Genomic DNA, 10,000 nt, shown 5'->3' with positions numbered 1-10,000 from the left:
ATTATGTATGCATGTATATACATATATTTCCAGGCCTCTCAAGTGTCACGCATTGAGCGTGACTGTCACGCATTTCGGTCTTAAGCCACGCCCTCCCGCCACACATCGTATTTCTCACGCTGAAAAAAACCTCTAGGCTATTTAATGTGCTGCAGCACAAACATGACCTGGTCGCTGCCCTCACCATGGAGGAATCAAGCACGTCTCCCCGAATCCCCTGCCAATCAATAAAAAGAAATGGGCGACACGAACAGCCAATCAGAAGAACGTATCTGATGTATCTGGGTGAAATGTAATCCAGCAACCAATGAAAATAAAGCTAATAATAATATGGGGGTAGGAGGGCTGGTCCCTGGGGGGGGGGTGTATATATATACAGGTAAAAGTAAATATCAGTGATGGTTTGGGGTGCCATGTCATGTGCTGGTGTCGGTCCACTCTGTTTCCTGAGATCCAGGGTCAACGCAGCCGTATACCAGCAAGTTTTAGAGCACTTCATGCTTCCTGCTGCTGACCTGCTCTATGGAGATGGAGATTTCAAGTTCCAACAGGACTTGGCGCCTGCACACAGCGCAAAATCTACCCGTGCCTGGTTTACGGACCATGGTATTTCTGTTCTAAATTGGCCAGCCAACTCCCCTGACCTTAGCCCCATAGAAAATCTGTGGGGTATTGTGAAAAGGAAGATGCAGAATGCCAGACCCAAAAACGCAGAAGAGTTGAAGGCCACTATCAGAGCAACCTGGGCTCTCATAACACCTGAGCAGTGCCAGAAACTCATGGACTCCATGCCACGCCGCATTAACGCAGTAATTGAGGCAAAAGGAGCTCCAACCAAGTATTGAGTATTGTACATGCTCATATTTTTCATTTTCATACTTTTCAGTTGGCCAACATTTCTAAAAATCCCTTTTTTGTATCAGCCTTAAGTAATATTCTAATTTTGTGACTCACGGAATTTTGGATTTTCATTTGTTGCCACTTCAAATCATCAAAATTAAATGAAATAAACATTTGAATGCATCAGTCTGTGTGCAATGAATAAATATAATGTACAAGTTACACCTTTTGAATGCAATTACTGAAATAAATCAAGTTTTTCAAAATATTCTAATTCACTGGCTTTTACCTGTGTGTGTGTATATATATATATATATATATATATATATATATATATATATATATATATATATATATATATATACATGTGTATATATATATATATATATATATACATGTGTATATGTATGTGTGTGTGTATATATATATATATATATATATATATATATATATATATATATATATATATATATATATATATATATATTATGTACTGGTAGGAGTAGTCTGGTAAAGTAGAAGTACATAACGTATAAATACACAAATTTGACGCTGAAGCTGAACTCAACATTTAGCTTCACGTGTTAGTTTAGTAGTTTGTATGTCAACACACACACATACACCTACACACACACACACACACACTCTTGATTCGCCAATCCTTTTGATCATCATCTCATTTAGTGTCGTCGCCTTAGAATCAATCAATCAATCAATCAACCAATCAGTGACCTTTGACCCCTCACCGGTCATCTGTAGATAGAACCTTCCTGACCTTTGACCCAGATAAAACCTTCCTGACCTTTGACCCAGATAGAACCTTCCTGACCTTTGACCCAGACAGAACCTTCCTGACCTTTGACCCAGACAGAACCTTCCTGACCTGCTGTTCTCCTTCAGGCGGGCGCTTCAAGAAGGAGATCGTGGTGGACGGTCAGAGTCACCTGCTGCTCATCAGAGATGAAGGAGGTCCCCCGGAGGCCCAGGTGAGTACTGCACCTGTAGGACTGTAAGTCTACTGTACATATACACCTGTACATATACACCTGTATGTCTACACCTGTACGTCTACACCTGTGCGTCTACACCTGTACATATACACCTGTATGTTTAACCTGTACATATACACCTGTATGTCTACACCTGTACGTCTACACCTGTGCGTCTACACCTGTACATATACACCTGTATGTCTACACCTGTGTGTTTACACCTGTATGTTTAACCTGTACATATACACCTGTGTGTTTACACCTGTATGTTTAACCTGTACATATACACCTGTGTGTTTACACCTGTACATATACACCTGTGTGTTTACACCTGTACATATACACCTGTATGTCTACACCTGTATGTCTACACCTAAAGTCACAGATTGTCAAGTAAAATAAATAAATTTTCTCACAAATTTATTTCACAAATTTACAAGAAAATAAATAAATATTCTCAAAAATTGAAGTTATGAATGTACCATAAATAAATGAATAGAATATTCTCACTAAAGAGGTCCGAGGTGCTGAGAGACTTTATGTTTTAAAATGTTTCCTCTGTTTCAGTGAAAGTGGGTCAGCTTCTTATTTCTGACCAAATGGAGTCTAGACAGAACAAATATGAATAATTCACTCGTTTTCTTTCTGCTCGTCTTCGTCGTCTCTTCATCCTGAGAGCAGCTCTTCCCTCTTAAAGTACCCGCTTCATTTATTCATAACCACGTCTTAGCCCTCCAAATATAGAAAGACTTAAAAAGAAGACTCAGTAACCTCTACACCAGAGGAATTCCTCCCCCATGTGCATAACGCAGGTTTAACTCTACACCATGTGTATAACGCAGGTTTAACTCTACACCATGTGCATAACGCAGGTTTAACTCTACACCATGTGCATAACGCAGGTTTAACTCTACACCATGTGTATAACGCAGGTTTAACTCTACACCATGTGCATAACGCAGGTTTAACTCTACACCATGTGCATAACGCAGGTTTAACTCTACACCATGTGCATAACGCAGGTTTAACTCTACACCATGTGCATAACGCAGGTTTAACTTGTTTAACTCTACACCATGTGCATAACGCAGGTTTAACTCTACACCATGTGTATAACGCAGGTTTAACTTGTTTAACTCTACACCATGTGCATAACGCAGGTTTAACTCTACACCATGTGCATAACGCAGGTTTAACTTGTTTAACTCTACACCATGTGCATAACGCAGGTTTAACTCTACACCATGTGTATAACGCAGGTTTAACTCTACACCAGCGGTTCCCAAACTTTTTAGGCCACGCACCCCCGTCTACATCCCGACCGGGTTCACGCCCCCCCAATCCACCACACCTTAAAAAAAAACGCAACAGATTCTATTTATAGCCGCATAAAATCGGACCAATGCGAGAACTGTTTGCTCGCGCGTTGCGTTTGTTACAAGATTTAGTCCGCTGTATACATGTCAGTTACACAGGCGTCACTTCTAAAGAGCAATAAGGATGGCGAGGACACACACACCGGCTCAGAGGCAGAGTGCATTTCACATGTATTCACTTAAACACAGTAAGCCACGTATAGAACAAAGAGTGGCACATGCATAGGCTCAGAAACAGATATGAATAAAAAAGGAGGAGTCCATATGAGGATGTTCACATGCAGCGCCGGTGGCTCAGCCTGTCAAGTCTACTTGCAGAGAGTAAAACTCACTCTTCTTCACGCGACCGACTAACGTTGCCAGGATGTCTTCGGACAAAGCATCGATGCGGTGACAGTGTTGTTGGACACCGGGATCATGTCTAACTTTTTAGCTTCTTTCTCTCCAATCATACATTCCACCATCTCTTTAGCAGCTGGCAAGCACACGTCTTCGCCGATTGTGTGAGGTAGACCCTTCCTTGCTATTCGGTAACTGAGCAGATATGAAGCCCGCAGTGCGTTTTGTGTAGCGCCAACACATGAATGAGACTGCAATTGTTTTTGACTGTTTTGTAACTCTTCCAATTTTGATCTGAAAATGTAAGGGGCTTCTGACTTGCACTGGCATGCTTGGTGTTCAGGTGGCGGCGCAAATAAGAGGCTTCAGACAGCTGTTAGCCAGAACCTCACTGCACAACACGCACTGTGGCTTCGGGCAATCTGCATTCCAATCCAAGTGAAGCCCAGACCCAGACAATTGTCATCATGTTTCCTCTTTTTTTCCCAGTCTGATGCTCACTCTCGTCTCCTCTTTTTTCACCTTGACTCCGCGATGGCCCTCTGTGCTCCCGCTCCGTCTCCTCTTTCTCAGACTCCCGGTCGGTTTCTTCTCCCGGTCTCTCCCCAACACCTCTCCGTTTCTCTCCCTCCGGTTCCTCCCTCTCTCTCTGTCCCTCTCCTCTTTTATTACTGATAGCTTCAGATGTCCCACCTGACAGCTTCCCGATTTCAGCCAGTTTAACATATTTTCATGGATGTTGCTGAATGAATGAAATGACGCTAGGTGCACAAGCTAGGCTAGCTAGTGTGTAGTAAAAGACAGTCTGGCGGCCGGACCGGAAGTGCATCTATTTATTAAATTGTACGTTTTTAATTTTAAATTTAAATCTTACAAAGGGAATTTTTATAATTTAAAAATCCTACTTAATTTTTTTTAAATGATGTTTAATATTAATTATTACACCATTAGAACACCATTACATTTTTCCTCTCGCGCACCCCCTAGAGGCAGCTCACTTTGGGAGTCCCTGCTCTACACCATGTGTATAACGCAGGTTTAACTCTACACCATGTGCATAACGCAGGTTTAACTCTACACCATGTGTATAACGCAGGTTTAACTCTACACCATGTGTATAACGCAGGTTTAACTCTACACCATGTGCATAACGCAGGTTTAACTCTACACCATGTGTATAACGCAGGTTTAACTCTACACCATGTGTATAACGCAGGTTTAACTCTACACCATGTGTATAACGCAGGTTTAACTCTACACCATGTGCATAACGCAGGTTTAACTCTACACCATGTGTATAACGCAGGTTTAACTTGTTTAACTCTACACCATGTGCATAACGCAGGTTTAACTCTACACCATGTGCATAACGCAGGTTTAACTCTACACCATGTGCATAACGCAGGTTTAACTCAACACCATGTGCATAACGCAGGTTTAACTTGTTTAACTCTACACCATGTGCATAACGCAGGTTTAACTCTACACCATGTGCATAACGCAGGTTTAACTCTACACCATGTGCATAACGCAGGTTTAACTCTACACCATGTGCATAACGCAGGTTTAACTCTACACCATGTGCATAACGCAGGTTTAACTCTACACCATGTGTATAACGCAGGTTTAACTCTACCCCATGTGCATAACGCAGGTTTAACTCTACACCATGTACATAACGCAGGTTTAACTGGTTTAACTGGTTTAACCCCCAGTTCGCCTTGTGGGTGGACGCCGTGATCTTCGTGTTCAGTCTGGAGGACGAGATCAGCTTCCAGACGGTTTATCACTACTTCAGCCGGCTCGCCAACTTCAGGAACGCCTCCGACCTGCCGCTGGTCCTGGTCGGCACGCAAGGTACCACACACACTCTTACACTCACACACACACACACACACACACTCTTACACTCACACACACACACACACACACACACACACACTCTTACACTCACACACACACACACTCTTACACTCACACTCACACACACACACACACACACACACACACACACACACACTCTTACACTCACACTCTTACACTCACACTCACACTCACACACACACTCTGTGTGAGGCGGTGCTGCCTCCTGCTGGTGAGATTCAATCACTACAGTTAAAGTCTGACATGTAAACATTTATTTAAAACACCAACATTAACAGGCTGGTTGATAAACATCGCTGAATAAAATACATATACAATATAATTTATATATATATATGCAAAAACTCATTTGTAGGTGTTTTTTAGCTAACACCTTTTAGAAACCAATAAATAATCAATAAATACAATTTTACATTCAAACTACCCACTTTTTATTTATTAAGTATTTTATGTTGCTGTAAACTGTAATATTTGAATAGTTATGTATTGTATTCATTTTACATCTCTAAATAAAATATATGCAATATAATATATATATATATATTATATTGTATATATTCTCTAAATACAATATAATATTATATATGCAAAATAATACTTTACAAGCAAAGTATCCCTCTTGTTATTCATTATTAAATATTTTAATAATACTGATATAATACATTTTATTTTTTAAATGGTATAATCTTATGTTTCTCTAAGCTCTGATATTAAAAACACACTGATTGATCACATTATTTATTGATTCATGACGAGAGACAATAAGTCTCTCTTCAGTGTGAAACCCACGTTGACCAGCAGGGGGCGGCAGAGCCCCACTGAACGACACTCAGGACCCTCGACCAGTGGGTCTCACATGGGTACTGAGGGCCCCCAGGGTACTGAGGGCCCTCAGGGGTACGACAGATTTGTGAAAAAATATATTAAAGATCCACATACATTACAAAATCCTTTAAAAATAGATATATTTAATAAATATTCAATCAAATATGAATGTAAGTTAATAAACATCATTTTATATATTCTATATTAAATTACCTTTCTAACTTATTACCTGTACTTACTTAGCACTGTAAGTAAGTAAGTAAGTTACTTACAGTACTACGTACTGAGTACTTACTTAGTATTTAGTAAGTTACCTAACCTGGTTGGTACTACTAAGTACTTGCCTAACCTGGTTAATACTACTAAGTACTTACCTAACCTGGTTAATACTACTAAGTACTTACCTAACCTGGTTGGTACTACTAAGTACTTACCTAACCTGGTTAATACTACTAAGTACTTACCTAACCTGGTTAATACTACTAAGTACTTACCTAACCTGGTTGGTACTACTAAGTACTTACCTAACCTGGTTGGTACTACTAAGTACTTACCTAACCTGGTTAATACTACTAAGTACTTACCTAACCTGGTTGGTACTACTAAGTACTTACCTAACCTGGTTAATACTACTAAGTACTTGCCTAACCTGGTTAATACTACTAAGTACTTACCTAACCTGGTTAATACTACTAAGTACTTGCCTAACCTGGTTAATACTACTAAGTACTTACCTAACCTGGTTAATACTACTAAGTACTTGCCTAACCTGGTTAATACTACTAAGTACTTACCTAACCTGGTTGGTACTACTAAGTACTTACCTAACCTGGTTAATACTACTAAGTACTTACCTAACCTGGTTGGTACTACTAAGTACTTACCTAACCTGGTTGGTACTACTAAGTACTTGCCTAACCTGGTTAATACTACTAAGTACTTACCTAACCTGGTTAATACTACTAAGTACTTACCTAACCTGGTTGGTACTACTAAGTACTTACCTAACCTGGTTAATACTACTAAGTACTTACCTAACCTGGTTAATACTACTAAGTACTTACCTAACCTGGTTGGTACTACTAAGTACTTACCTAACCTGGTTGGTACTACTAAGTACTTACCTAACCTGGTTAATACTACTAAGTACTTACCTAACCTGGTTGGTACTACTAAGTACTTACCTAACCTGGTTAATACTACTAAGTACTTGCCTAACCTGGTTAATACTACTAAGTACTTACCTAACCTGGTTAATACTACTAAGTACTTGCCTAACCTGGTTAATACTACTAAGTACTTACCTAACCTGGTTAATACTACTAAGTACTTGCCTAACCTGGTTAATACTACTAAGTACTTACCTAACCTGGTTGGTACTACTAAGTACTTACCTAACCTGGTTAATACTACTAAGTACTTACCTAACCTGGTTGGTACTACTAAGTACTTACCTAACCTGGTTGGTACTACTAAGTACTTGCCTAACCTGGTTGGTACTACTAAGTACTTGCCTAACCTGGTTAATACTGCTAAGTACTTACCTAACCTGGTTGGTACTACTAAGTACTTGCCTAACCTGGTTGGTACTACTAAGTACTTGTCTAACCTGGTTGGTACTACTAAGTACTTACCTAACCTGGTTAATACTACTAAGTACTTACCTAACCTGGTTGGTACTACTAAGTACTTGCCTAACCTGGTTGGTACTACTAAGTACTTGCCTAACCTGGTTAATACTACTAAGTACTTGCCTAACTTGGTTGGTACTACTAAGTACTTGCCTAACCTGGTTGGTACTACTAAGTACTTACCTAACCTGGTTGGTACTACTAAGTACTTGCCTAACCTGGTTGGTACTACTAAGTACTTGCCTAACCTGGTTGGTACTACTAAGTACTTGCCTAACCTGGTTGGTACTACTAAGTACTTACCTAACCTGGTTAATACTACTAAGTACTTGCCTAACCTGGTTGGTACTACTAAGTACTTACCTAACCTGGTTAATACTACTAAGTACTTGCCTAACCTGGTTAATACTACTAAGTACTTACCTAACCTGGTTAATACTACTAAGTACTTGCCTAACCTGGTTAATACTACTAAGTACTTACCTAACCTGGTTAATACTACTAAGTACTTGCCTAACCTGGTTAATACTACTAAGTACTTACCTAACCTGGTTGGTACTACTAAGTACTTGCCTAACCTGGTTGGTACTACTAAGTACTTGCCTAACCTGGTTAATACTACTAAGTACTTACCTAACCTGGTTGGTACTACTAAGTACTTGCCTAACCTGGTTGGTACTACTAAGTACTTACCTAACCTGGTTGGTACTACTAAGTACTTGCCTAACCTGGTTAATACTACTAAGTACTTGCCTAACCTGGTTGGTACTACTAAGTACTTACCTAACCTGGTTAATACTACTAAGTACTTACCTAACCTGGTTGGTACTACTAAGTACTTGCCTAACCTGGTTGGTACTACTAAGTACTTACCTAACCTGGTTGGTACTACTAAGTACTTGCCTAACCTGGTTGGTACTACTAAGTACTTGCCTAACCTGGTTGGTACTACTAAGTACTTACCTAACCTGGTTAATACTACTAAGTACTTGCCTAACCTGGTTGGTACTACTAAGTACTTACCTAACCTGGTTGGTACTACTAAGTACTTACCTAACCTGGTTAGGAGGTGGAGAACCAGTGGCCTAGATGAAGGGGACTTGTAGGGCTAACGGGTGCTAAGGCGGCTAACGTTGGCTAACAGCCGCTAACGTTGGCTAACGGGTGCTAACGGTGGCTAACGGTGGCTAACGGGTGCTAACGTTGTGTCCCCAGACGCCATCAGCTCGGCGAACCCCCGAGTCATCGACGACGGCCGAGCCCGGAAGCTGTCCAACGACCTGAAGCGCTGCACCTACTACGAGACATGCGCCACCTACGGGCTGAACGTGGAGCGCGTGTTCCAGGACGGTAAGACAGGAAGTCAGTGTTCTGGAGGACAGGAAGTCAGTGTTCTGGAGGACAGGAAGTCAGTGTTCTGGAGGACAGTAAGACAGGAAGGCCGTTTCTCAATCAGCGTTCTTCTCTGGACTCGTGTTCTCTGGACTCGTGAAACGTCATCAGTCGCGGCCCAAGTACTGGTCCAATTCAAAAGTCCGCTTCTCGCCAAGAACGGTGAAAATGCCCGGATGTCACTTGATCCGCCCATTTTACCCAGGATGCATCAGAGCAGACTTGAGCGTACTTGAGAGAGACAATATCCCAGAATGCATTTCGGACCAGCAAACGGGGAACAATGGCGGATGAGAAAACTCATAACTGAAAGTTGACGTTCTCTGAATACTACCGTTGTTGAGTCACAAAGTTTAATGTTAGGATGTTTTCAGGCGAGAAGTTAATTTAAGCATCAAATCTGTGGTCACTTAGTCAAGAATCGGCCGACTTAAAAAGATGCGCCGACGGGTTGAGGTCCTGCTCGCGGACCGTGAGCCCGCAGCACCGGGCCGTCAGCGCTCTGCTGCCCGCCGAGAGCAGCCTGATCCCGGCTGGACTTTTTGAAATGATCCGCTGGCTCCGATGTCTCCGTATCGATTAAACATGAGATATAATTCTGTTTCGAGGATTTAACAAGCAATCATTATTATTTATTCAGTCACATTAAATCAGTTTGACTGAGGGAAAGGTTAAGTTTATAACTTAAGATTTAATTTAACTTTTACTTTGAACTACAGCG

At 41.0% G+C, this 10,000-nt stretch overlaps 1 protein-coding gene across 2 annotated transcripts in view; it reads left to right on the top strand.

Moving 5' to 3' along the window:
- agap1 (ArfGAP with GTPase domain, ankyrin repeat and PH domain 1) overlaps positions 1-10,000 on the top strand; it is a gene marked incomplete at its 5' end in the record, with an annotated part of 109,186 nt that overhangs the window by 32,825 nt on the left and 66,361 nt on the right. For both annotated transcript variants that reach the window (XM_079236725.1, XM_079236724.1), the window contains 3 exons: positions 1,741-1,826; positions 5,263-5,404; positions 9,103-9,237. In XM_079236725.1, the coding sequence (XP_079092851.1) occupies positions 1,741-1,826; positions 5,263-5,404; positions 9,103-9,237 (363 nt within the window). The remainder of the gene's footprint in view (positions 1-1,740; positions 1,827-5,262; positions 5,405-9,102; positions 9,238-10,000) is intronic.

The sequence above is a fragment of the Taurulus bubalis genome (genome assembly GCF_910589615.1).
Source record: "Taurulus bubalis genome assembly, chromosome: 21".
Classification (NCBI taxonomy): Eukaryota; Metazoa; Chordata; class Actinopteri; order Perciformes; family Cottidae; genus Taurulus; species Taurulus bubalis.
This window is presented reverse-complemented; position numbering and strand designations above follow the sequence as displayed.